At 49.6% G+C, this 27,851-nt stretch overlaps 1 protein-coding gene, 1 long non-coding RNA gene and 1 other non-coding gene across 6 annotated transcripts; 2 read left to right on the top strand and 1 right to left on the bottom strand.

The window, feature by feature from the left end:
* On the top strand, window positions 1-25,526 carry NCAPD2 (non-SMC condensin I complex subunit D2). 4 transcript variants are annotated; one of them, XM_070790241.1, is made up of 32 exons: window positions 1-788; window positions 1,521-1,670; window positions 8,533-8,608; window positions 8,889-8,947; window positions 9,406-9,587; window positions 9,973-10,115; window positions 11,814-11,941; window positions 12,013-12,136; window positions 13,177-13,324; window positions 14,298-14,495; window positions 14,820-14,954; window positions 15,049-15,136; window positions 15,229-15,409; window positions 15,867-15,991; window positions 16,492-16,725; window positions 17,024-17,198; window positions 17,737-17,821; window positions 19,400-19,533; window positions 19,844-19,976; window positions 20,069-20,153; window positions 20,229-20,396; window positions 20,992-21,161; window positions 21,880-21,991; window positions 22,065-22,188; window positions 22,271-22,426; window positions 22,754-22,931; window positions 23,018-23,112; window positions 23,599-23,679; window positions 23,771-23,954; window positions 24,602-24,728; window positions 24,825-24,977; window positions 25,187-25,526. In XM_070790241.1, exons 2-32 carry the CDS (start codon window positions 1,544-1,546, stop codon window positions 25,270-25,272), a joined length of 4,194 nt encoding a protein of 1,397 aa, XP_070646342.1. In that variant the 5' UTR covers window positions 1-788; window positions 1,521-1,543; the 3' UTR covers window positions 25,273-25,526. The 4 variants fall into 4 exon arrangements, with proteins under 4 accessions (XP_070646342.1, XP_070646344.1, XP_070646343.1 ...); XM_070790243.1 differs by lacking the exon at window positions 8,889-8,947; XM_070790242.1 differs by having other exon boundaries at window positions 1-1,670.
* Window positions 9,009-9,330, top strand: LOC139183373 (small nucleolar RNA U85). Its single transcript, XR_011566966.1, has one exon. It is a non-coding gene; the product is annotated as a small nucleolar RNA U85 (small nucleolar RNA).
* Window positions 20,219-27,812, bottom strand: LOC109559724 (uncharacterized). The gene is made up of 3 exons (XR_011566768.1): window positions 27,557-27,812; window positions 21,014-21,984; window positions 20,219-20,353 (listed from the first exon to the last, which is right to left on the bottom strand). It is a non-coding gene; the product is annotated as an uncharacterized lncRNA (long non-coding RNA).
* Between the last annotated feature and the right edge of the window lie 39 nt (window positions 27,813-27,851).

Below are 27,851 nucleotides of genomic sequence, written 5' to 3'. Positions count from 1 at the left end.
CGGAAGTTTTTAATGCGCTAGAAGAGCAGAAGGTGTCGTCTGCTTTAGGGAGTCCCAAAATGAACTTCAAGCAAGAAAATTCACCCGTTCTTATTTCCTTGGGCGTCCCTCAACTGAGGGAGATGAAGGTCCAGAACCTGGAGCCCAGAGCTTCCTTTTTCCGTGCCCCACAGCAGTTTTGCGCTATAGCTGTTTTTATTCCCCCTATTTGACCGGGGAGGAAATCTGAGGCTGACGGAGTAAAGTGAACTTCTGGACGTCACATAGCAGACGAGATGGCGGAAGCTGGACTAGAGCCTAAGCCTTCTAACTGTCGGCTTCTGTCCTCGGGGGTGACTGAATGGGTCACTGTCCCAGGGGCACGGCCACTGCTCAGCTAGGAACTCGACTCCTCCAGCAGGCACCGCGGAAAAAGAGGACTTTGTAGGGAAGAAGGCGGCCGCGAGTGCGGCGTGGGTGGGGGAGGGAGCTGGAATCTAAGTCCCGCCCTCCTTGGGCAGTCGGCTCCTGCTCTCTGATTGGTCGGTCTCTGCAGCGAGCGTCGCGATTGGGTCCCTTGCGGCCGTTGAGATTTGAACTCCACTTTTGTGGCTTTGCCCGCGCCGCGCGGGGCTCGGTGACGGGTGTTTTCCTCTGCCTGGCGTGTATTGCCCAGTTTCTCTCCCCGCGGGAGTGCTGCCTCGCATATTGGTGCATATTGTGCCCTCCGTGGGGTTTTTTTGTTTTTGTTTTTAATTCCAGCCCCACGACGCGAGTTGGAGGAACGGCGGGTGAAGCTCTCTTGTAAGGTGTGGTGTTCTGGGGGAGCGGGGAAGAGAGGCCGGGAAAATCTGGCATCCGGCAGTGAAATGCGGTATTAAGCTGTAGTAGATGTGTTCTTGTAGTACAACGTGGTGGAAACAGTCAGATCCGCAGTGGAATTTGAGCAAATCGCTTAACGTTCCTTAGTTTCAATTTCCTCATCTGTAAATGGAGCCAAATTACTATGGACTCCATAAAATGGGCATTTTGGAGACTTAGATCAGGTATGACGTTCGCGTAGCCTAATAGAACCTGGCACAGAGTAAACAGTAAATATTAATGATATGTCATTCTGGAGACAGGAAACCCATCAGCTCACACTGGGTCACTCTGGTCTTAGATGAGACCTCTCTATATACTTAAGTTTTCTCATAAAAACAGAAATAAGAGTGCTAACTTAATGCATTGATATGCCACTTTACAGTTCTTTAAATATTTTAATATTCCTTGACTCCTTGTTTCCTGAGAGCAACTTTGTAATCAGAGATCAGTAATCCTGTTTTACAGATGAGGCCCAGGGGGTTAAGTGATGTGACCAAGTGTCAGAGTCACAATTAGAGTTCAGTTCTAGTCCAGGGTTAATCACATCATTTAAGATAATGTTATTAGCTTGATGCAAAACTAAAAAGCATGTATATTCAAGGAGAAGAGTAAAAGAAGCAGATTAAAAAGACAGCCTTTAGATGTAGACCCTGACTTATTTGCTGTTTGGCTTCCAGCCCTGTGAGCCATTGGGAGAAAGATGTCTCCCCAGGTATGGGAATTCCATCTGCCCTTATCCCCAGAGGAGTTGTTGAAAAGTGGAGGGGTGAATCAGTATGTCGTGCAAGAGGTACTGTCCATCAGACATCTTCCATCGTACCTTAAAGGTAAGACTCCATAGCTGCCACTGTGACTAGCCCTTCAGAACAACTGCCGGCATCTGATTCTATTGTCTGTCTGTTCCACTACACCACTAAGCTCCATGGGGGTGAGGGACATGTCTTTTCTGTTACTTTCTGTTTTCTGTGTAGTGTTGTGTTAAATGAAGAATATATTCATTAACCACTTTCTCTAAGGTACACAATAAACAGTTCTGGTGTATATGATTAGTCTTTGGGGAGAATTTAATTTTTGATGTTTACCTCTTACCATATGCCAGAATAGAGTCGTGGTGGTTTTAAGAATTATAGGAGAAGATGTCTTCTAAAATGTCTGAGACTTGACCTGACCTGTTTCAGGTAATAGTTTTTTAGAGTCTAGATCACATTTCCAGGAATGTCCAATGATGGAAAAAAGCATATGTGCACAGTAGCAATACTGTACAATATATGTATCGTTCAGTTACACACTGAAACCTATAGATGACCGCAGACAATTCCTGCAATTATCAACAAGACTCCATGCATAATGTCACTGTACTGCTTGGAAGTGTCTTGTATCAGTTAGATTGCTTTGGAGAGTTAGAGAGAGTAGAGATTAAGTCTGTTATTGCCCACAGCAAGTAGGGTTCATTCATTATCAAGCAGCTTGATGATATAACTGCAGCTTGTCTCTTCTTGGCCTCCCCGTTACTGTTACCAGATCACGGCTCCTTGTTCTGATGAGCAGAGGTAGGGAAAGGGATTTTTCTATCTTTTATAACAATTGCATTGCTTTTGGCATTTAGAACCCTAAATATAAGTTCTTTAAATAACTCATGATCAGATCATTTAATTTATTCAAGCATTTACTGGTGATAATGCTGTTTGCCAGTAAGTGTTCTCTTCAACTGGGGATACAGTAGTAAACAGACAAGATGACAAAATTGTTTCTCTCACAGCTTTCAACAAGTAATAAATAAATTGTAAATGCCAAGGAGAAGAATTTTTAAATATAGAAAAAGAATACAGTGTGCATTATAGATTGGCATTTTATGTTGGATGATCAGAAAAGACTTGCTGATAGGAGACATTTAAGCAGAGACCTTACAAGTGAGGGCATTAACTATGCAGATTCCAAAGGAAGGGCAGACAGGAAAAGTCAGTCCTGAGGTGGAAAAATGACAGTGTGATTGGAGGGGAATATGCTAGGAAAAAAGAGGTCAGGTGGAAAGTAATACAGATCATTCTAGAGTCTTGAACCTCAAAATGTGGTCTTCAGGAGCATTAGTATCATTAGTTAGGAGCTTATCATGATTTACGAGCTTATTAGAAATGCAGGAAAAAAACCCATCCCCAAACTGCTGAATCAGAAAATCCATTTCTTAAGAAGATCCTCAGATGGACATTTGGTGGCTCAGACATTAGGAATCTGCCTGCAATGCAAGAGACCCAGGTTCAATCCCTAGGTCAAGAAGATTGCCCTGGAGAAAAGAATGGCTACCCACTCCAATATTCTTGCCTGGAGAATTCCATGGACAGAGGAGCCTGGTGGACTGCAGTCCATAGCGTCACAAAGAGTGTCTACTATGTTGAGCAGAGACTGTAAGGGGCAAGGGAAGAAGCAGGGGCTAATTCAAAGGCTAATGAAATAATACCAGGGAGCTTGCTTGGGGTGATGGCAGCAGAGGTGATCATAAAAGGTTAGATTCTGAGTAAATTTTGAAAGTAGAGTCAACAGGATTGTTGATGGACTGGATTAGATTTACAGGGTTAGAAAAAGAAGAATCAAGGATGATTATAAGGCTGTTTGACTTGAGCACCTAGAAGAATGGAGTTGTCATCTACTGAGGTGGGGCAGTGTAGGAAAGGAGAAGGTTTAGACTGTTGGTTATATGATTATGGAGTTGAGGGGAGAGGTGCCAACTAATGATACATATTTGGGATTTAACATTTAACATATAGAGGGTGTTTAAAGCCATGAGATTCAGTTGAAGAAGAAAAGCATTTTCAGACATAAGACCTAAGACAGTCCAACATTTGAAGGCTGGAAAGATGAGAAGGAACTAATAAAAGAAATGAAGGGCCAGTCACTGAGGCAGAAAGTGAGCAAAGATGCTAAATGGAAGCTAAATTAAGAGACGTTTGAAAAGGGAAAGGAGAAATCAGCTGCACATTTAATCCTGGACTTAGCAACGTGGCACTTGCTGGTAACCTTGATGAACACTATTTCAGAATGGTAGGCTCAAAAGCCTGATTGGAATACATTTGTGAGAAAGTGGGATGAGAGAGGTAATTAGAGATGGTAGGTTTAGATAAGCCTTTCTGTTTGTGGGTTTTTTGTTTTTTTTTTTTGCTTTAAGGTGTAGCAGAGAAATAGGGTGTAGCTAGAGGGGCAAACAGAGTCAAGGGAGGATTTAGTATTTTTTTTTTTCAAGATGAGCAACATTACATGTGTTTATGCTGAATGTGGGGCCTCCTATGTGGTGCTAGTGGTAAAGAACCAACCTGCCTACACAGGAGGTATAAGAGACTTGGCTTCCATCCCTGGGCCAAGGAAGATCCCCTGGAGGAGGAGATGACAACCCACTCCAATATTCTTGCCTGGGAAATCGCATGGACAGAGAAGCCCAACAGGGTACAGTTCATGGGGTTGCAAAGAGTCGAACATGACTGGAGTGACTGAGCACACATGCGTGCCTGCCGAATGGGAATAATCCGAGAGGGGAGAGTTGATGATGCAGGAGGGAGAGGGAAGAAGGATTGTTGGAGAAGTGTCCTTTAGGGGGTCAGAGAGTATGTGATGGGGGTGGGCGGGAGGAGATGGTTTTATTAGAGCAAGGACGGTTTATCCACGGCAGTGCAAGAGAAAGGAGAGCATGTGGACCAAGATGCAGATAGTGCCTGCTGATAAATACAGAGTTTGGCGCAGCTGGAGTCTCTCTTCTGTCTGATTCTGTTTTGTTATGGGTGGAGAAAAGGTGTGAAATAATGCCTAGAAGAAAGCAGATAGGCCTGGGAACTTGTAAAAGGCTTACTAAGGGCCTACTCGAAGTCCTGAGATGAGAATAGTTGGCATGGTTGTATGTTTTTTCAAGCCACGTTTATAATTTTAAAAAAGCAGAACAGAGAATTGAATATGTGATATGACCTTGACAGTTGAAATAGTATGCATAGAAGATAAACTGAAAAAATTAGCCAGATGTTAGCAGTGTTTATTTCTTTCTCATTTTCACTTTACTGTATTTTCGAGATTACAGAAGGAGGTTTGTAAGAATGGGAGATGGCTTACAAGTACTGAGTTAGATTGTGTGCCAAGTATTACCCTGACTGCTTCACATGGATTATCTCACTTAATCTTGACCAAAAAATTCTGAAAAGCCCTATGAGATACGATCTGTTATTATTCCCAATTTACAAAAGAAGAAACTGAGACTTGGTAAGCTAAGTAACTTAGTCTAGTAAATGTTCAAGCTGAATATAAATGTAAGCAGTGTGACTAGACTAGATCAGTGGGAGGTGTGAATGGAGAGAATCATTGAATGTAATAAAAAGTAGGTTAACAGGTAATCTTTGAAAGAATAGCTGTTAGATTCATCAATCTCAGAAACTAGGTTTCAGGGAATTGAGAAAGATTAGACAGATTTTAATGGGACATGAGAACAAACTCAAATGAAAGGCATTGATTGTTTTTGTATTGTTTGTTTTAAAGAAGTGGGGGCCTGAGCATGTTGTCAGAGAGTGTTCCCTGGAAAGGATGAAATCAGAGGTGAGAGAAAGGAGATAAGACTTTGGCAAGGCAGTGAGAACAGCTTAGCGCTGGAACAGAAAATCTTTTCACTTGAGACTGAAACAAAGTGGGAAGGTGTTGGAGGAATGATTTGTTGACTGAGAGGCAGGATTACTTTGGGTCTCGTTCTTTGGGTAAAGTAGAAAACGGTCATCTACTGAAGGAAGAGAGGCAAAGGGTCAGAGAACGTATAAAGGGGAGGCTGTGCTGTGAGTATAGTGTACGGAGTCAGTAGGAGTTGGGGAAATAAAATAGTTTGTTAAACGTTGCAAAGGACCAGGTCATAGTTGGACAACATAACACTGTAATGTGATGAATCAGGTCAGCGAGCCAGCAGTGATAATGGAGTACAGGTTCAAGCTTTACTTTCCAGGCAGACCAACTTGGTGCCACAGAAAAGATTTTGACAGAATTCTTTCCCTCCCCACCCACAGAAAGAGCTAGATCTACAACTTGTTTCAAAAACTGACTCCATACAGGGGTAGCAAGGCTACCGGGTTTCCCCGGTGGCTCAGCAGTGAAGAATCCTTCTGCCAGTGCAGGAGACTCAGGTTCGATCCTTGGGTGGGGAAGACTCCCTGGAGAAGGAAATGGCAACCCATTCCAGTTTTCTTGCCTGGGAAATCCCATGAACAGGAACCTTGCGCGCTACAGTCCATGGGGTTGCAAAAGAGTCGGACACAATTGAGTAATTAAACAGCAACAGCAGCACTCTCATTACACGGGGCAGCAGCAGCAGTTGCAGTTCCCGGACAGCCACATAATCACAAGGGTAGACAGCCTGTACACTTGAAGCCGTCCTCTACCCAGATAGCCATTCTGCTTTTCACTTTGAGGAAGTATGCTACTGCTGCTGCTAAGTCGCTTCAGTCGTGTCCGACTCTGTCCAACCCCATGGATGGCAGCCTACCAGGCTCCCCCGTCCCTGGGATCCTCCAGGCAAGAACACTGGAGTGGGCTGCCATTTCCTTCCCCAATGCATGAAAGTGAAAGCAAAGTCGCTCAGTCGTCTACAATTCTTAGCGACCCCATGGACTGCAGCCCACCAGGCTCCTCCGTCCATGGGATTTTCCAGGCAAGAGTACTGGAGTAGGGTGCCATCGCCTTCTCCATTGAGGAAGTATAGCATTCAATAAATTACAAGAAATATTCACCACTTTATTATAAAACAGGCTTTGTACTAGGTGGTTTTTGCCCCCAACTGTAGGCTGTTATAAGTGTTCTGAGCATGTTTAAGGTAGACTAGGCTAAGCTGTAGTATTCAGTAGGTTAGGTAGTATTAGATTTTTGACTTAACAATGTTTTCAATTTATAGCAGATTATTCCAAATGTAGGCCCATGGTAAATCAAAGCAGGTCTATGGAGGCAAATGAACCTAAGTGTATTGCAAATGTTTGAACACACTAAAGGACTAGAGAACTAAGTAACTAGGAAAGCCAGCATTTTGACTGTGAGCTGTATATGAAAGAGCTTTACACAATTAGCGTCAGGTAGTTAGTAAATTTTTTTTAAAGGGGTGTGGGTTAGCAGTTCTGAAACTGTTACATGTGCATACTAGGATTAAGCAAGTACATAAATGAACTTATGTTTTTAATATACACTAGAGGTAAAAATGGCACCCCACTCCAGTCCTCTTGCCTGGAAAACCCCACGGATGGAGGAGCCTGGTGGGCTGCAGTGCATGGGGTCGCTAAGAGTCGGACACGACTGAGCGACTTCACTTTCACTTTTCACTTTCATGCATTGGAGAAGGAAATGGCAACCCATTCCAGTGTTCTTGGCTAGAGAATCCCAGGGATGGGGGAGCCTGGTGGGCTGCTGTCTTTGGGGTCGCACAGAGTCGGACACGACTGAAGCAACTTAGCAGCAGCAGAGGTAAAAATAGATATAGGAGTATGTCCATTTATACCTACACACATGTATGTCCTGCATTTTGCAGTCTGGGTGGAAGGAGCTCCTAGTGGTCAAGTACGGGACTGTCTGAACGACAGAAGAAAAAGTAATAGGAATGGATTAAAACAATAAAACACTCATGAGCCCATTCTGACATACATAACTGAATACATAAATTATGTATCGAAGGGAAAGCTCATACTTACAGTGGCATTCCCATTAGTGACTATATAAAAGGAATGATAGAGATAGGCAAACCACCATTTAATAAAAGTAATCTTTGTGTCAGGTAAGAGTCATCCCTTGTTGCTTAAATTAGGGGCAGAATGTAGTGAGAAACAGTATGTCTGCATAGTTGCAAAGTATCTCCCTCCACAAGATACTTATTAGTTGCAAAGGGGAAAATAGTAACTTTGCAGTGGAGACACCTGGTGAACCCTACCGACTGATCAGTTAACATTGCCAGTAATAAGGCATCATGTCCTTCTGGGTATAATGGTTGAAGGACGCAGCCTCCCTTTCTCAGTGATCTAGCCAAAAGCACATGACCTCAACCTAATCATGAGAAACTAGCAGACAAACCCAGAGTGAGGAACATTCTATAGAATAACTGGCAAACAACACTTCAAGTGTCAAAGACAAAGATCAGAGGAAAGTAAGGAGGTGTGGTGGCTAAATGCAATGTGGTGTCCTAGGTTGACTCCTGGCCTGGGAAAAGGATAGAATTAGAACAGCTGGCAAAACTCAAGCTCTACAGGTTAGTCATTAGCGTGCAGTTACTGTTCATTTTCTGGTTTAGAATAGATCCTTATAGTAATACAAGATGTTACCATTGTCTGGGTGAAGAATACAGGAACTCTACTGTTTTTACTACTTTTATCATTTCAGACTCTTAAAAAGATTCTGGGTTTGTATTCATTAGTAAGTTGGACAAGTCACAAAACTACTCTGACATTTAACTTCTTTTGCCACAAAATAGACACAGTACTATTTGCTTCATCTCGATCAGAGATGGAGTAATAAAACTCAATTGTTTTGATAAAACAGGACAAAATGTCAGGTGTTACTTTAATAGATTACATTGAAATGAACTGTGTCCTTTAGTGATTCTACCAAGAAAATCAGTTAATTCCATTTTTTTCTGTCTTGAACAGAATTAACCAGAAATGCCTCTCTCTCTGTACTGATCAGTTTCTTTCACCTTTACAGCTTTTCAGACCGCCTTTCGAGCTCAGGGGCCCTTGGCCGTGCTGGAGCATTTTGATACCATCTACAGCATCCTGCAGTAAGTAACGTAGCTCCTCTGGTACTTTCAAAAGAATTAGTGGCTATTTGCCCTAACTTTGCATGTTAGTCCGGAAATTCCATATTACAGTTCACTGATACTTGGTTCTGGGTGCTGATATTTCTTCTCATGAGCATTTACCCTAGCTCGCCACCGTATTTATTCAGACGAGTGATTGCACATGTTTTTATAAGCATTAGACTCCTTGGGTTTGATCTGATCTGTTAGAATGGGCTCTGCAGGTTCCTGGCTCACCCCCGGCACTTTCTTTCCCTCATAGTCACTTTCGAAGTATAGACCCTGGCCTCAAGGAAGACACACTGGAATTCCTCATAAAAGGTGTTTATGGGAAGGGGGTAGGGGATGGAAGGTGTATGTTGCTGATTGCTGCATTTTATCAGCCATGTGATGATATCAAGGCTGTGGTGAATCAGTTGGTTTGGCTAAGCCCGGGACCTCTGACCTACTAGGTCTGTAATCTTGGTGGGCGATACAGAGCAATGTGTGTTCACTGTAAGGGCAGACCGACAATATTCTTCCTACTTGTGGGCTGCCTCTCTTCAATGGAGGCTGTTCTTCCCGTTGCCAGAGAGAACATGGGGTAACGAGTAAGAGAGTAGGGATAGGGCATGCTCGGGACATCAGGGTCAGGTGTCCAGAGGACTTAGCCTGTGCTGTGGCCACTGAGAGATGAAACACAGATCTTTGGTAATCTGATGGCTGCAAATGCTGGGGCTTTGAAGTTGGGTGGTGTGAGTAGCGTGAGTGAAACTGACCCCAGATCCTGCCCTTTGCAGTGGTGTCCCGCCACTCCCAGGAACTCCCTGCCATCTTGGATGATGCAGCTTTGAGTGTGTCAGACAGAAGCGCCCACCTGAATGCCCTCAAGATGAACTGCTATGCTCTGATACGCCTCTTGGAGTCCTTTGAGACCACGAGCAGCCAGACGGGTCTCATGGACGTGGAGCTAGGCGGGAAGGTAATTTGGTGTTCCTGGCTCACTTAATAAGGGGTCTGGGGAGATGGGGGAGTTGGTGGGAAAGATGGAAGTCAGTGATTCTGAGAATCCTTTCCCTTTCTGCCCTTGGTCCTTGTTTAAAGTTTATGAGAAGGTACTCAGAAGTATCACAGGGTAACTTTTGCTGAGAAGCAGCTCTTTCATATTTTGAAACTTGTAATCCTTCTGTCTTACCTTCTACCTTGTCTTGACACTGGATAGCTTGGGCACTCAGACTAACAGATTGTGATCCTCTTTTCTTCCTCATTTTTTCCTGCTGCTGCTACTGCTAAGTCACTTCAGTCATGTCCGATTCTGTGTGACCCCACAGACGGCAGCCCACCAGGCTCAATATATCCTTTTTTAGGGTAGGAAATCCCGGGCCAAGGCAACCCATGGCTTTGACTGGGAGGAAGAGAGGCAACCAATTCTTCAGCTTTTAACACAGCTGCTCCAGTTGGACATCCGTCACTTGTGGAACCACTCGATAATCGAAGAGGAGTTTGTCAGGTGGGTGGTGACTGCGCCAGGGGATGCTGGCTGTGAGGAATGAGGGCTCTGGTGTTAGAGATGCTTTTGAAATGCTTCATTTCATGCTGCAGTTCTGTCTAATACATAGACGTGTGCCAGTTACGTTGAATTGTTCAGAAGTAGACAACAAAGGTTAGAAACAGCTTTATTCAGTCACGTAACAGTATTTACAGAGAATCTCCTAGGTACGTGGCTGGTATCATTAAAGATATTGAAAACCAGCATTTCTGCTCTCTTAAGAGTTTGTATTTTAGAGCAGAAGACAGTTTTTTATTTTTTATTTATTTATTTATTGACAGTTTTTTAAATAAGCAAAATATATAGTATGCTTTCAGGTTTATTACTGTGGAGAAAAACAGAAGGGGTGGGAAGTGTAATGGGAAAGGGCTGTAATTTGCATCAGTGACTCTAGCAAGACTTTTTGAGGTGGTGACATTTGAGCAAAGCCTTCAAGGAGGTAATGAGAGCCACGAGGAGAACGGGAGGCAGAGCAAGGGCAGGAAATAGGTACCAAGGAGGGAGTGTGCAGAGCAGGTCCAGGTAACAGCACTGAGGCCAGAGCGACAGCTGAGACAAGGTGAGGGCTGAGCTGTGAGGTCGGGGCAGGGGGAGCCAACTGCAGGGCCCCTAGGCCATCACAGTGACTTCACCATCAGCGTGAGGTGGGGCCCCTCGGGGTTCCAAGCAGGGCAGTGAGGTGGTCTGGCTGCCCTAACAAGGTCACTCTGGCTGTTGTGTCAAAACAGACTGGCAGGAAAGGAGGAAAGCGGGAGACCAGCTAGGAGGCTGTGGCGGTGACTTGGGCAGGAGATGGCCGTAGCTTAGACCCAAGAGGGAGTGGAGATGGGGAGCCGTGGGTGCAGTCTGTATTTGTTCCTTAAGGAGAGTCTACAGGATGAGCTGGCAGATGCATTAGAGGTTGGAGGAAGGGTGTGGTCGAGGATGACTCACCTTGGGTTCTGGGTTGAGCATTTGAGAAAATGGAGCTGCCAGTAACTGAGATAACAAAGCCTGTGGGATTGTGTTTAAGGAGAAAGCAGAAGTTCTGCTTTGGGTGTAGAAAGTTGGAGGTGCCTGTTAAGACATCCAAGTAATGTCACTTTTGGGTGTGAAATGTACAAAGTGAAGTAGTAAGGGAGAGAGATCTGAGCTCGAGCACACATTTGGGAATGTAACGTGTTTATATAAATGGTTTTTGTAGCCATGAGACTGAATGAGATCAGTAAATCAGTAAGCATAGCTAGAAGAGAGCAGAAATCTGAGGACTACCTCGGGGTGCTCCAGCATCAGGAGAGTGATTTGAGGAGGAACCAGCTAAGAAACAGAGCGGAGCCTGGGCTCCTGCTGCCAGATGAGGCATGTTTCAAGGGAAAGGGAGTGACCAGTTGTGTCAGATGCAGCTGAAAGTTCAGCCAAGATGATGACTGAGTTGGCCATTCAACACTGAGAAGTCATCAGTGATTTTGTCTGACTTTTATCATATATTCAGCTTCTGTGCAGACATCATAACTTGTGGGAAGGAGGGAGTACCTACATGGCGGTCAGCAAAGCAACTAGATGCAGAAGGTGATAGAGTATAGGACCCTGACTGCAGCAGCAGAGATAGAACGAATGAGGCAAGGGCAGTATAATTGAGTCCAGACCACTGATGTCATCATCTCAATCTTCTTTTCTCAGCTTGGTTACTGGCTGCTGCTACCGCCTCCTGGAGAACCCCACCATTAGTCACCAGAAGAACCGCCCTACCCGAGAAGCCATAACGCACCTGCTGGGTGTAGCTTTGACACGTTATAACCACATGCTGAGTGAGTCGGCCCTTCCTTTTCCCCACCCCTCCCGAGGCCCAGGGTCGTGGCTCATGTGCAGGACTCCGCAGGTGCCACTGTGAAGATCATCCAGATGCTGCAGCACTTTGAGCACCTGGCATCCATCCTGGTGGCGGCTGTGAGTCTTTGGGCAACTGATTACGGAATGAAGAGCATTGTAGGAGAGATCGTAAGGTGACCCTGCCTTCTCTACGTTTCTAATTCTCATTTTCCTCAGGTAGAAGAGGAATATTGGAGACAAATTCTCTGTGTAACACTACATTCCTTCAGATGTTGTTGTTAGTTGCTAAGTCATGTCCAACTCCTTATGACCCTATGGACTATAGCCAGCCAGGCTCATCTGTCCATAGGATTTCCCTGTCAAGAATACTGGAGTGGGTTGCTATTTCCTCCTCCAGGGGTTCTTCCCAGCCCAGGAATTGAACTCCTGCATTGGCAGGCAGATTCTGAAAGCTTGCTGCTGCAAGCTATGTGTTACACCAGAATTCGTGACCTCTGGAGGAGAGGATTTCTATCCGGGCTCAGAGATGAGGCTTGACTACTTAGAGCTTTTTGTGTAGCGAAGTTCTATTAAAGTATAATAGAGAGAGAGAAAGCTTCTGACACAGACATCAGAAGAGGACAGAAAGAGTGCCCTGTTGCTGGTTTTTAGCAAGGCATTTTGTGTCTGTTAGCAAGCTGCTAATCAGATAAGAGAGATTCCTCAAGGCTGAGGGAGTTTCACTAGGCCCCTCTCCCACAATATGCATTTTTGAGATAGGGCGGCACAAAGTGTGTCATCCCTGGCCGTAAAACAATTAACATGAATACTGGTTTGTTGAGCCATTATCACCCCAAGGTTTGAGAAGAGAAAAAAAAGGTTAGTCTTAGGTGAAACTATTTTGAAGAAAGGCAGATTCCAAAGCAAATACATCATTTCACTAACATAGCTTAAAAAAATATTTCCATAAGAAAAATTGGTTAGCTCAAGGCAGAACTAGGTGCTATTAGAAGCCCCTTTAATTTTGTTGTAGAGAAGGGCAAAAAGGCTGCCACTTGCAGCTTATTTCCTCCTGCCACTTGGGCACCTCTGGCCTTCCTCTGTTACCCTTTCAATTCTTTACCATCTGACCCACCAGGGAAGCCCCCTGCAGATGTTAGATGTCAACTTAATTCTTGCCGGGACCTAAGTGATTAGGTTACGCTGCTCTGGCTGTGTTTATTCCCCTGTGTAGAGAGATTGGACAGAAGTGTCCCCAGGAGCTGAGTCGGGACCCTACGGGGGCAAAGGGTTTTGCAGCCTTCCTGACGGAACTAGCAGAGCGCATCCCAGCCATCCTGATGTCCAGCATGTGCATTCTGCTAGACCATCTGGATGGAGAGGTAGGTGGTCGCTTGGTCAGTGGGTTGTGAGTCCATTTTTGAAAGGCTGTTTCTTAACATGAAGGTAGTAACTTTCACATGAAGTCAAATTGTCTCGGCTTATCACTGTGGCAATTCCTTCCTGTAGAGAAGCAGATGAAGTTTATTGAATTAAAGGGCCATGTCAGTCTCACACTGGTTTCATCTCAACCTGGTAGAGAGATGACAGTTCCACAGCTTAAGTCAGTGAGAGACTCAGCTGTGGTTCTGGGTCCATCCATTCTGCAGGATGAAGCCCCTTTCTGCCACCTGGCTCTCAGATGCTCCCATATCACCTCTCTCAGTTCTCTTGTCCTCAGTGTTAACCTGGCTCCTTCCCAAACCTGATATTAGCTCTCCTCAGTGAATGTTAAGAACCACGATAATCTACTCATTCACCTAATGTATTGATACCATGACTTTAGATTGCAAGATCCCATTCTCTGGCTCTCGGCGTGGCAAAAACCCTAAACTGTTCTCCCATCAGATTCTGCAGTGCACATGGTCAGGCCTAGGGCTGATTGCTGTTTCTCTGTCAGTGAATTGTGGGAAGGGGATTGTGAGGGAAGGCAGTGTTATTAGTAAGGATCAAAGGCTTTGAGGCCTCAGAAGCAAGGTGGTAATTAATGCTTCTGAAACATGTATTGGTGGGTGGATGTGATTTCACATTCAGCTGCCACCATGGCTACCTCCTTGCATGGAGGGGAGGGGAAGGGGTACTGCTCTGGGCTCTTACTTGTTTTGTCCCTACATTCTCTTCTGAGCAGTCAAGGCCCTTTTGGCATTCAGCTTTTTCCAGTGACCTCAGGGTGAATGCCAAGCTTCCAATGCAGGGGGATGCGGGTTCTATCCCTGGCCAGGGAACTGAGGTCCCGATGCTGAGCAGCATAAGAGTTTAGGGCAAGGACAGTCAGGGTGGGGGTGCAGAGCCCCCACCAGCCTCGCTCTCCCTCAGAATTACATGATGCGCAATGCTGTGCTGGCGGCCATGGCAGAGATGGTGCTGCAGGTCCTGAGTGGGGATCAGCTGGAGGCGGCATCCCGGGACACCCGGGACCAGTTCCTAGACACTTTGCAGGCCCATTGCCACGACGTCAACTCCTTTGTGCGCAGCCGAGTTTTGCAGCTCTTCACCCGAATCGTCCAGCAGAAGGTGAGTGGCCATTGACGTGATAGAGACCCACAGAACCCCTCTGTGCAAGCCGGAGAAAAAAGAAAAGTAGCTGTGTCAAAGAAGAGTCTAGAATTCAGGATTTCACTGCCAATAGTAAAGGTCCTCCTCTATCAGGGACAAGGATTCTGGCTCCATTCAAGAACTACACTGTCTTAATACACACAGTATTCCAGAACTGTTCACATCCCGTAGAAAAGTTTCCTCAGCTGAGTGGCTCGCACATGTAGAGTGCACTTCACCATCATCTTGACATTATGGCCAGTGTGGGCTGGGATCTGATCCTCTCCTCCTGCCTCCCCACAGGCTCTGCCCCTGACGCGTTTCCAGGCAGTGGTGGCCTTAGCTGTGGGGCGTCTGGCAGACAAGTCGGTGCTGGTCTGTAAAAGCGCCATCCAACTGCTCGCCAGCTTTCTTGCCAATAATCCCTTTTCCTGCAAGGTACGTAGCCCTTGGCCCACCCAGAAGAGGGATTAAATGGAAACAGGTGAAATTCCACGAGTCAATGATCCTGATACTCATTGTTTCTTGGTAGCTTAGTGACACTGACCTTGCTGGACCACTGCAGAAGGAGACCCAGAAATTACAAGAGATGAGGGCCCAGAGGCGAGCCACAGCGCCTTGTGAGTAGGGGCTCTGGGGGAGCTCTCAACCTTGACACCCTTTTCCCCACAGTGGGGAGCTCAAGGCAAGAGTCTGAAACCTTCTCGTTCAGCCGCAGAGCTAGACCCCGCTGAGGAGTGGGAGGCCATGCTGCCAGAGTTGAAAGCTACCCTGCAGCAGCTGCTGATGCTTCCCCAGGAAGGAGAGGGGATGTCTGAGGGCGTTGCGGAGACAGAGACCCCCGAAGAGGTGGAAGGACGCATCCGTCAGTTGCTAGCCAAAGCTAGTTACAAGTATGAGAAAGAATGCAGTATTCTCTCGTGACCCATTAGGTTTAGAGTTCACCTTTGGGAAACTATATATATATATATGTTTTTAATTGAAATACAGTTGATTGGCAATGTTGCACTAATTTCTGCTGTACAGCAGAGTAACTGTTATACACATGTATACATTCTTTAATGATATGTTTTTTAAAAATGAGAAATCTCTTCCAAGCCTGCTTTCTAGCCACGTAGTTCCCTTCCCATGGAGCAGCAACAGTAGTGGTTAAGCGCCTCCTTCTAGAGATAATGTTTAGTCACACAGCCAAACTTAGCTTCATTTCCCCCTGCCCCCTTTTCACACAAGTGACAGAGTTCTCCACTGGAAGGTCTGGGTTCTCGGTGGATTTGTGGGCTAGGCTGTCTGACACAGGCTGCAGTGATGCTCTCAAGGGGGCAGGATTGGTGACAGGCCATGTTCTGTCAGGCAGGCCGTCATCCTCACTCAGGAAGCCATGGGCCGCTTCCAGGAGTCTGAACCCTTCTGTCATGTGGACCCGGAAGAGTCAGAGGAGACCAGGTTCCTCAGTCTCTTAGGAACCATCTTCAAAGGTAAATTCCTTTTCCTTCTTCAGTCAGCAAACAAGACACTTCAGCTAGTATTTATGGCCCATTGACTTTATGTCAGACACTGACCTGACTCACAGCCTGGCACTGAAAGAGGCCAGAGCGGGGTCTGCAATGTGTCTGCTTGGGAACGGAAGCAACCCACAGGCCTGAGATCCATAGTCATAGGGAGTAGAAGGGTATTTCAAGCCATAGATGACTCAAGAAATCTTTTCTGAGAAATGAACCAAGATATTTTAGACTAAATTCTAAATTTATACTTTCCTATTGGGAGTTCCCTGGAAATCCAGTGGTCAGGACTCCACATTTCCATTGCAGGGGGCATGGGTTTGATCCCTGGTTAGGGAACTGAGATCCTGCAAGCCGCATAGCATGGCAAAACAAAACTTTCCTATGGTAGAAACACATACTCATGGATGTTTAGAACTGTTGGGTTTCCCCATATACCCTTGAACAAAAACTATCCTGTAATTCTCTAACTCTAGGCCCAGCAGCTCCCACCCAGGAGGAGAATCCCCAGGCGGCTGCAGGGAACTTGGGCCCAGGAGAGACTGGCTGTAAGGACAAGCGCAGTGGGTCAGAGCCTGAGGAATGCAGTGATGAGCTGGTGAAGCAGGAGTTGCTGGTGCAATACCTGCAGGATGCCCACAGCTTCTCCCTGCAGATCACCAAGGCCATTGGCATCATCAGCAAGATGATGTACGAACACACGACGACAGGTGTGCCGGCATCCCCACCACAGAGGCCAGGGCTTGTGGTTGGAAGGACCCATCCCGTCCGTACTTGATTGATGTCCGTCTGCTCCTTTGAAGGGCCCAGATTCTCTACTTCCATGTGGCTGCTGTAGCCCTGTGGAGTGTGCATATAGCATTTGACAGGGCACTGGAGAGAGGTGGGGTCCTCAGGAAAAATGGGGAGGGTGTCCCCTCACATGTTGCTACATTAAGAGAGGTTCTGTCTTTAAGTGTTGGGGCGTTTCGCTGCACTGATAGGTGACATTTGTGTCTGTCCTCTCAGTGGTGCAGGAGGTGATTGAATTCTTTGTGATGGTGTTCCAATTTGGGGTACCTCAGGCCCTGTTTGGGGTACGCCGCATGCTGCCTCTCATCTGGTCGAAGGAGCCTGGTGTCCGGGATGCTGTGCTTAATGCCTACCGCCAACTTTATCTCAAACCCAAGGGGGACTCCGCCAGGTACACGGGCTGCATTGCCTTTGCTAACTTCCTGAAGTCAGCCTCTCCCAGGAGGTGTCTAGTCTCCTGAGGGGAGGCGGGGGAGTGGGCTCCTCCCAGGGGACTTGTAGACCCAGAGGCAGTAGGTCTGTGATGGACTGGGGGAGGGAACTCCCAGTGAAACCCAACCTAAGCAGTTATTTGGTTTATTTTTGTTTCTTTTTATTGAAATATAATACAACATTATGTAAGTTACAAGTGTAGATTGTAGTGATTCATAATCCTTAAAGGTTATATTGTTTTTAGTTATAAAATATTCCCCATGTTGCACAGGGCATCCTTGTAGCTTATTTTACACAGGATAGTTTGTCCTGTTAGTCCCCTGCCCCGTAGATTGCCGCCCCCCAGCCCTCTCCCCACTGGCAACGACTAGTCTGTTCTCTTTGTGTATCTGAAATAGTTGTGTATTGTTTGACACTGGCGGGATTGCCTAATAACCTATTTGCCAGGTTTAGCTTCTCCGTCTTTTAATGACCCCTGATCTCTGCTGTTCCCATAGAGCCAAGGCCCAGACTTTGATTCACAATCTCTCTCTGCTGCTGGTGGACGCCTCAGTTGGGACCATTCAGTGTCTTGAGGAAATCGTAAGTATGCTCACTTCCACTTACTCACTCAGCAAATATTAGTAAGATTATGGTGTGCTCAGCAACTTACTTAGCCCCTCAAAGAAATATAAGATTATCTGCTTTCAACTCTAGTTGGCGGCCAAAAAACATAAAACGTTTTAGAGCAATGCAGCCGATAGTTAAGTGGTATAGGTAACAGTTATTGTAGCGACAGTAATATAACACATTATGCCAGGCACTAATTTAATCACTTTGCTCGTATTAACATGTTTCATCCTCACAATGGCTCTAGGAGGCAGTATTATTATCTGCATTTTCAATAAGAAACTTGAGGTAGAGGGAGCTTAAAGAACTTGGCTAGCTTCAGCCAGTTAGCGACAAAGTTTAAGATTCAATCTCAGGCTTCAGAGTTCCAGAAACCATACTCCTGCCTGGTACGTTATGTTGACGAGTAGAGAAGAGAGCAGTGTCAGGTCGAAGAGTTGAGGGCAGAGCTTCCGAGTCAAGGGCAGAGCTTCCTGAAGGTGGCAGGACTTGATTTGGATCTTGATGCATCAGATTTAGAGAATTCAAGAGAGGAGGGGAAACATTTCAGACAGACCTGAGCAAGAGCACTGCCTGTGTTGTACAAGGAAGACCATTGCGTTCTGGCCCAAGATTGTTACCTGGAAAAGATAGTGAAGCTGGAAACGGGTTGGAGCTGAACTGGGAAGATCTGTGGGATCTAGGACTTGAACCTTAGCGGCCAGGGGCCCCAGCATTTCAGTGTGACAGAGCTACTTTGAAGGGTTTGGGTGGTAGGGCTCAAGGGAGAGATGGTGCTGACCACGAGCCTCCACTGGGAGGAGCAGCACCACCAGCCTCATTTTCTCCTCACTGCGGAAAAGAAAAGCCTGCTAGAGGCGCCTGGCCTGAGATGGCGCAGGGCAGCAACTGGCCAGGAGCCCATACAGCAGGCCACAGAGAGCTGTTTCCATCAGTACTTGGTGAGCAATGCTGTGGCCTGATGAAGCAGACGTCTGGGAAAGCACAGCACACAGGCTGGTGGGAGCCAAAGCAGGGAATGTTCCTGGAGGCTGCTGCCGGTGTGCAGTGACAGGGATCTGGACTTCCGGGGTGGGAGGAACAGCTATAGAGTGGCACTTCATGGAAGACAAATTTTAAAAGGGAGAAAAGGTGGAATGAGCGACCGATGCATTAAAAATCAGGTGACAGAGGTTTGAAGCATATGAGACTATTCGTGGTGTTGTCACTGGCAAAATGAAAAGGCAAAGATGATGGTATCCATTTGGGACACATTGAGTTGATGTTAGCAGTGAGAAAACCTACTAGAAATCTCCACAAAGTGTTGTCCAGACTATAGATGTGCACACTCGGCAAGGTCAGTTTCAGCACGTCATCTAAAGAAACGTTTGCAGGCAGGAGATTGGAAAGTAGCAGAGGTGGAGGTATCTCCCAGACCCCAGCTTTACATCTTCAGCTGCCTAAGGAGCTTCCTCTCCACTTCGGGTTCTCAGTGTTCTCTTCAGAGGAGGTAGACCAAGTGTCAGGGGATTTGTTACTCTGGGGCCTGAGCCCTTTTTCTTTTCTCTCCAGATCTGTGAGTTTGTGCAGAAGGATGAATTGAGCCCAGCAGTGACCCAGGTGCTGTGGGAGCGGGCAACCGAGAAGGTGCCCTGCTCCCCTCTGGAGCGCTGCTCCTCCGTCATGCTGCTTGGGATGATGGCACGGTGAGGCTCAGATCAGACAGGCCGAGGGGTGAGAGAGAAGAGAAAGGTTCCCTGAGGACCGTTACTACTGCTCCAGTGAGAGCACTCGGGCCGGCTGCGCTCTGCGCGTGCGTCGCTGCCTAAATGGAGGCAGTTCCAACCCGCCCAGCAGAGTGGTCAGCGGCGCGCGAGGGATGCTGAGGGCCGGCCCCACACGTAGTGCCCCAGGGCTCACGAAGCCCTGGGTTGGGACCTGGCTCCTACGCTCCTTGGTGGTGTTCCCCACACAGAGGTGTCTGAGTGGCTTTAACTCTACGGCTTCTTCTCCTAGAGGAAAGCCAGAGATTGTGGGAAGCAACTTGGACACCCTGGTGAATATAGGGCTGGACGAGAAGCTCCCACCGGACTACAGGTTGGCCCAGCAGGTGTGCCACGCCATCGCCAACATCTTGGACAGGAGGAAGGCACGTGGGGTGGTGACGTCCAACCTAGGGAGAGTGGGTGCCCCTTGTCCACCCTCGACACTCACCCGCGTTGTCTTCCCTGCCCTTAACAGCCTTCTATGGGCGAACGTCACCCTCCCTTCCGGCTGCCCCAGGAGCACCGCCTGTTTGAGCGGCTGCGTGAGATGGTCACGAAAGGTGAGCTGCCGCGCAGAGCCTGGGGCAGAAGGGCTCCTCTGTCTATGGTGGCAGCTTCCCCCTCTTCCTGTGCAGGCAGCGTCCACCCAGACCCGCTCTGGGTCCCGTTCAAGGAGGCGGCTGTGGCCCTCATCTACCAGCTGGCTGAGGGCCCCGAGGTGATCTGCGCCCGGATACTGCAGGACTGTGCGAAGCAGGCCCTGGAGAAGTTGGAGGAGAAGAGTGACCACCAGGAGGCCCCGCGTAAGTGGGCAGGGGGGTGGTGGGCCCATGGCAGCAGCCCCTGACACCACCACCTCCTGCAACCACTCTGACCCCCTCCGCCCTCCCTGTCCCTTTCTGTCACTCAGGCTGCACAGTCACTGCTACCATGCCCTCCACCCTCATGTCTTGCTTCTTTTTTTAAATAATTGTATTTCTTTTTGGCTGTGCCCAGTCTTAACTGCGCAGGCATTTCTCTAGTTGCAGTGAGTGGGGATGACGCTGTAGTTGTGGTGCATGGGCTTCTCCTGGTAGTGGCGTCTCTTAGTGTGGAGCGTGGGCTCTAGGGCACAAGGGCTTCCGTGGCTGTGGCTGCCAGGCTCTAGAGCACAGGCTCAGTAACTGCGGTACCTGGGCCCAGTTGCTCCAAGGCATGTGGGATCTTCCCGGGCCAGGGATGGAAACCCGCGTCTGCTGCATTGGCAGGTGGATTGTTTACCATTCTCTACCAGGGAAGCCCTCCTGCTCCTTGCTTGGGTATAGAGCACGTGAGCCAGGGACCATCAGAGAAAACAGTGCGGGGGCCTGTGAGACTTGATGGCCTTTCTCTCCCTGCTTTCCTGCCCCCGTCCTGCAGAGGAGACGCCCGTGCTCCCCACCTTCCTGTTGATGAACCTGCTGTCCCTGGCCGGGGACGTGGCTCTGCAGCAGCTGGTGCACCTGGAACAGGCTGTGAGCGGAGAGCTCTGTCGGCGCCGAGTCCTGCGGGAGGAACAGGAACACAAGAGGAAGGAGCCCAAGGAGAAGGTGAGCGGCGCGCCTGCGCTTTGGAGTTCCTGCCCCAAGTCTTGCCCAGACTCGCTTCTGGCCCTCAGGTCCTTTACGTTCCTTCTGGGGAGCTCTGCTTCTCTCCTATTCATTGAGCTCATGGGGGCTCTGCCTCCTTGCTCCTGATAACCTGGAAACGATTAGTGAGAACATAAATGGATCACCCACGAGGTGTTTTAGGTAAATCCAGAACATCGAGGTAGGGGCCTCAGCATAAAATCCAGGCTGTGCCCGAGGCAGTGTTTGCTAGGCCCCGCACACTCCCACCCCTTGCTGGCAGCCTTGGAGACTGGGCCTGGCCCCTGATGGGACCTTGTGTTCTCTCCACTAGAGGCAGTGATGTCTGGCAGACAAATGAGATACAGCCCTGCAGCAGTGGGGTAAAGTCTCACCTTCTCTGTGACCTTGAGCCGTTGTCTGGCAGGTTCCATCGATTTATTTTGTTCAGGAAGTTATATGCTGCTATGAGGATGAATCGGAAGAGATGTGGGATGCTTTGGCCACTTTAGACACAAATGGAGGGGATTTAGTACTTTTCCTATTTAATTCATGAGGCTTTGCTCTTCAGATACACGTGACAAGCCTGTGAAGAGCTTTGCAGAATTTGCCCTTCCCCAGATCCATTCATGTGAAATGAAGGGTAGGCTGGAATCAAAACTGTCTGCTCACCCATGATCCCTGGCTGCTTTCCCATCAGAATTCAAAGTCTGAGTCCACCTTGGAGGAGGAGATGGGGCTGGGTGGGGCCACAGCTGATGATACTGAGGCAGAACTCATCCGCGGCATCTGTGAGCTGGAGCTGCTGGAAGGTGAGAAGGGCTGCTGGGTGAGCCTTCCCCAGCCAGGTAGCCCGTCCCACACCTTGACTTGTTCTTTAACCAGGCAAACAGACACTGGCTGCCTTTGTTCCACTTCTGCTTAAAGTCTGCAACAACCCTGGTCTCTATAGCAACCCAGAGCTCTCCACAGCGGCTTCACTCGCGCTGGGCAAGTTCTGCATGATCAGGTGGGCCCCAGGGTGGACACTGCCTTCCCGAGGGGGGTGGGGGCTTGTGCGGTTTCCCTGACGATCCTCTCTTTGCCTCTAGTGCAACTTTCTGTGACTCCCAGCTTCGTCTTCTGTTCACCATGTTAGAAAAGTCCTCATTCCCCATCGTTCGCTCTAACCTCATGATTGCTACTGGGGATCTGGCCATCCGCTTTCCCAACCTGGTGGACCCCTGGACACCCCATCTATATGCTCGGTGAGAGACCCCTCCCAGCGCCGTCTCGGTCCCTGCCAGCCCTGGAGGCCGTGGGGAAGTCGGTGTGGGAATCCCCAGAACTGTGTCCCCCCGGTCTTTAGGGTTCCCTCCCACATCTGGGCACGCCCTGGCTGGGTGTGACCCAAAGGGATTGATGCCTCTCGTCTAAAGCCTTGGCACCAGGCTTGGCCTCTTTCCCCAAACTCAACTCTAGACATCCTCGACCGGTACTGTCAGAAGAGGCCGCGGCTCCCTACTGAGGGCCTCCCTGCCACCATCGGGTGCGCCCACAGTCCCTGTCCTAATGCCGTGAGATTTCATCCCTAGCCTCCGGGACCCCTCTCAGCATGTGCGGAAAACAGCCGCCTTGGTGATGACCCACCTGATCCTGAAGGACATGGTGAAGGTGAAGGGGCAGGTGAGCGAGATGGCCGTGCTACTCATCGACCCTGCCCCTCAGATCGCTGCCCTGGCCAAGAACTTCTTCAACGAGCTCTCCAACAAGGTGAGAAGTGGGGTGGCTTAGGACTTGCTGCTGAGGGACGGGGCAGTCATGTGCTGGTCTCTGTGACCTGGCTCTCTCTTTTACAGGCGAACGCCATCTATAACCTCCTTCCAGATATCATCAGCCGCCTGTCAGCCCCCGAGGGAGGCGTGGAGGAAGAGCCTTTCCACACCATCATGAAGTAGAGTCCCTGGGCCTTGGGGCATTTGTTCCTTTGTAGAGCAGGCTCGGGAATCACACAGACCTGTTCGTGATGTGTGATGTCCAGTCTGATGCTCTGAGCCGTGTGGACTTCAGCATCAACCCGCCTCTGTAGTATTCCTCCTGTGTAAAACGAGGCCCCCAAATACTTGGTCCTTAGTTCTTGAGAAGATTCAGTAAGATAAAAGTCCTAACACATGCTTACATGATAAGCATGTAAACAGGACTCATTGGATGGCAGCTGCTTTTGTTCTAAGTTTCCAGTCACACTATAAATTCCTCAGGAGGGTGGGGTGGATCCTTCCCTGAGGTGAGGGAGCGGGCAGGAGGGACAGGCCAGGGCAGAGAAGGGTCTGCCCCTGAGGCAGGAGGGCGACAGAAGGCGAGTGCCGGGGAGGGCCTGCGTGGGTGTCAGTGGTGGGCTCGGGGCTGCCCCCAAGGTGGTCCATCCGTTTCCCGTCCGCAGGCAGTTGCTCTCCTACATCACGAAGGACAAGCAGACCGAGAGCCTGGTGGAGAAGCTGTGTCAGCGCTTCCGCACGGCCCAGTATGCTGCCTTCCTGGAGGGTTCTCGGGGCTAGAGGAGACCCTTCCCTCGGGGGTCCCGCTGAGCCTCACCACACCTTCCCTGCTTGCAGGACTGAGCGGCAGTACCGGGACCTGGCGTACTGCGTGTCTCAGCTGCCCCTCACAGAGCGGGGTCTCCGAAAGATGCTCGACAATTTCGACTGCTTTGGCGATAAATTGTCAGACGAGTCCATCTTCAGCGCCTTTTTGTCCATCTTGGGCAAGTTGCGGCGTGGGGCCAAGCCCGAGGGCAAGGTGCGAGGTGCCTGCTGCTTTCAGGCTGCAGCTCACACGGGTGTTCTGAGGCTCCAGGTTTCTGACTTAATCCCCAGCTGATTGCAACCAAGTAACCGGGTGACCTGAGACCAGATCTTTCTGTCTCCAATTCTATTCTTTCTTTTTTTCTTTTCTTCAGGAGACTTTCTTAAGGGCCATTTCAGGTTCAAAGCAAAATTATAGTAATTCTCATGTACCCCCAGTTACCCACATCCCCTGCCACAGGCTGCGCGGGACATCTGTGAACCTGCCTTGACACATCCCCGTTGCCCAGAGAGCGTGATTTGCAGGAGGGTTCACTCCTGGTGATGTGTGTGCTGATGAATGTATCGTGACTGTGCCCACCACTGTGTGTACTTAACAGTCGACGCCCCGCCCTGAGCGTCCTCTGCTCCCCTGCTCACCCCCCTAGTCCTGCCACCACTGATCCTTCTACTGTCACGGCAGCTTCGCCTTTCGCAGGGTGTCATGTAGTTGGAACCACAGAGCGTGTGCTCTTCTCATTTGGGTTCTTCCCTTTAGTGATCCACATTTAAGATTCCTCCGTCTCTATTCATGGACTTGTTTCTTTTTAGTCATAGAAATAACGATTTCCAGGCCTGTTTCTAATCTGTTTTTCCCTCCAGGCTGTAATAGATGAATTTGAGCAGAAGCTTCGGACCTGTCACACCAGAGGTTTGGACACAGTAGAGGAACTTGAGGTTGGCCAAGGCAGTAACCAGAGAGCCCCGTCAGCCAGAAAACAGCCAGCTGGTACGTGGGGCCGCCCTTTGGGAGATTCTGGGCGGGGCCCTCCTCTCAGATAGAGGTTCCTTTTTCCTTCTGGACCCACACCTCTGCTTCTGGTAGCCGCTCGGCACAGGCATGTGGCTTCTACAGCCTCAGACGACTTTGTCACACCGAAGCCCCGCCGTACCACCCGCCAGCATCCAAACACCCAGCAGCGAGCTTCAAGAAAGAAACTCAGGATTGTCTTCTCGAGTGATGAATCCAGCGATGAAGGTGCCATGCTCCCTTCCAGACCCAGCCCGGCAGGGGTGGGGTGGGGCGGGGGCCAGGCTGACTTTTGACAGGGTCCTACTGTGTAGGCCCCACCCCCAGGTCATCTTCCTGTGCAGTGTGGTCCAGGACGGTCCCATTTGTTCTCTGAGACCTATTTTTCACCATCTTTGTGACTCAGCTTTTTCTTATTCCCCCAATTCTTTGTACAGAACTGTCAGCAGAGATGACAGAAGATGAGACACCCAAGAAAACCACCCCCATCCGCCGGGCATCTGCTCACAGGCACAGGTCCTAGGGGCAGCCTTGCCTATCCCAACCCTGCTGTGCACGTGTCTTATAAAGAGTGACCCTGAATTCATTCCTTTTGTAAAATGCTTGTTTGCCTTCTCCTTGGTTTTTTAATGCATAAATGGTCATTATAACATAAGGCTTTGCTCTTAAACCAGCCCAACTGAACTGAGTTGAACTGCTTTCCTTGGAATGTATATATATATGTGTGTTTGTCAGTTTTCTTGTTTTCTAATGAATAAATATTTTTATATAGTTTTAGAGGTTTTTCCTAAGCTTGTCTTTGTCTTGTCTTTCTCGCTAGCCCGGAGGCAGGCAGCAGCAGAGGGTTATTGATCCGGAGGGAGACGCTGAGCCCAGGGGTCTGATGTGTGTCCAGCCCCTCAGTGCCTAATCTCTCCCCAGCCTCCCCCCTGCACGTGGCAGGACGCTCAGCTGTGTAGCATTAGGCAGCGCCTAGACTCCAGAGCCGCACTTCTCAATCTAGGGGCAGTTTTACCCTCTGGGAGACATTTGGCAACCTCTAGAGACTATTTCTTTGTCACAACCTAGCAGAGAGGGGTGCTACCAGCAGCCAGTGGGTAGAGAGAGGCCAGGGATGTTGCTAAATATCTGACAACGCACAGGACGGTTCCCACCACAAAAAAAGGATGCGTCAGCCAGTGAAGCTGGGGTTGAGAAACCCTCCTCTGACCAACGGCTCGCTTTGTCCTGCCCCTACCCCCACTTGTGCCCCTCTAAAGACAGCTGACTGAGCTGGCCAGGCTGATGGGAGACCAGGTCATGAGTCCCCTCCAGCTCTAGACAGTGTCTGTGGAGACAGTCCCCCAGGGGTTCCTCACAATGTTACAGGGTCTACAGGAAGTCAGCCCCTAGACGCAGGCCCTGTCCACCCCCTTCTGCTCCCCAGGTCCTCTCTGCTGAGTCACCTGAACCGCAGGCAGTGTGGCTGCTGTCATGACTACACTGGTGTCTCTGCTGTCATGACAACAGCAGACTGCGTCAGTCCATGGTCCCTGGGCACTGAACTCCCTCTTTTCAGCAAAGGACAATAATGAGAAATGACAGGCGTGCAGCAAAGGGGAACATGCTTCCGGCAGTGTGGGAGGGCGGGGGTGGGGGGTCCTGCTAAGGCCCTCTTCAGGCAAAGTACTGTGTCCTTGGCGCTGGGGAGGAAGCCCCATCCACTTCCCAGCAGGCTCCTCAGTGTGGCTCCTTCCCTTGCCATTAAGTGCCTACTGGCCCTGCTCTTGCAAAGTCCGGGGCGTGGACCATGCAGATGGCCGCCCGCCACAGCAAACATTGGAGGAGGACAGTCCCAGAAAGGGAAGGAACCGCTGGAGTCGGGGTGCAGGACTGCATGCTCTCTGCCTTTTAAGCAAAGGTTATCACCAGCCGGGCTAAACTTAGCCACAGGCTTTTCAGCTGGAGAAGGGGGCTGGTCTCATGTTACGCTGGGCCAGCAAAGAGGCCCCAATTCTGTCCCCCAGCACCTGCTGATGGGCAATGTCCATTCTACCCCACCCCACCCCCCTCCCCTCCACTACAAACCCTCAACCCTTGAGTCCTCAGATCCAGCCCTTCCAACATCCTCAGTTCACAGCCCCGGCACGGTCCCTGGCTTCTGACTGGAATGGATTCCTTCCTCCACATCACCTGTGGAGAGGAGCCGGGGCCTGGTCCCACCAAGTGCCCAAGACTCCTGATTTTTTTTTCCCTATTCTGGACTCTTCACCCTGCCCCCAACATCTCCTGGAGGCAGCCACGGGAAGGGGAGGCCCTCACTCCAGGGCTGGCCTGCACGTCCCGGGATGGGGAGGGACTTCCGCCCTCACGTCCAGCTCTCAGCCCCGGGGGTGGACCGAGCTGGACAGGGTGAAAGGGGCATTGTCTCCCAGCCCAGGCCTCACAGCCCTCAGGTTTCCCAGGAGCGCCTGTGTGGGAGGCCTCTGGCCTCTACCCGCCCAGCCCCTAGCAGTGATGCTATCGCCCCCGGGGCCCCCGGCCGAGCCTGGGGGAGAGCAGCTGGTGCACCGAGGGCCGGGTTTCTCAGGTCTCCTGCTGCCTGCACGGCAGGACATTGTGACCTTCAATGCTGAAACCTCCACGCCTCAGGCGTCCTCCGGAACCTCCTTCCGCTCCAGGCCCCCAGAGCCTAGTGCCCAAATCGCCCCCCGGCCCAGAGAGGCCCGAAGCCAAGTTATGGGGGGGTGGGGGAAAGTGGGGGAGCGGGGAAGTAGCCGGCAGGAGGCCCCTCCCGTGCTTTTCCTTTGCAATGCGGGTGTCATTACCGAAGAGCCTCGAGAAGTTCCTCAGCCTTCCGGCTTCTCAGCCTTTGAAAGCAGGGGAAGCGGGGGAACCTGCAGCCGCAAGCTGTTCCTGCCTCCGGCTCCAGTACCCCATCCAGCCGACTCCCCAGGTCCTCCTGTTATATCCTTGCGGCAGCTTTAACGTCCCTGGCTCCCGGGTGTCCTCATTTCTCACCAGGGCCTCCGGCCCCGAGTTTACTACTCTCCCGCAGTGCTCCCCCCTCCCCACCAGTCACCATCGTCGGTCCCCCCCGCCTCCTTCCGGCCAGTCTCAGTC

Source organism: Bos indicus, chromosome 5 (genome assembly GCF_029378745.1).
Source record: "Bos indicus isolate NIAB-ARS_2022 breed Sahiwal x Tharparkar chromosome 5, NIAB-ARS_B.indTharparkar_mat_pri_1.0, whole genome shotgun sequence".
Taxonomy (NCBI): Eukaryota; Metazoa; Chordata; class Mammalia; order Artiodactyla; family Bovidae; genus Bos; species Bos indicus.
The sequence above is the reverse complement of the archived record's forward strand: the minus strand, read 5'-3'. Positions and strand labels throughout refer to the sequence as shown.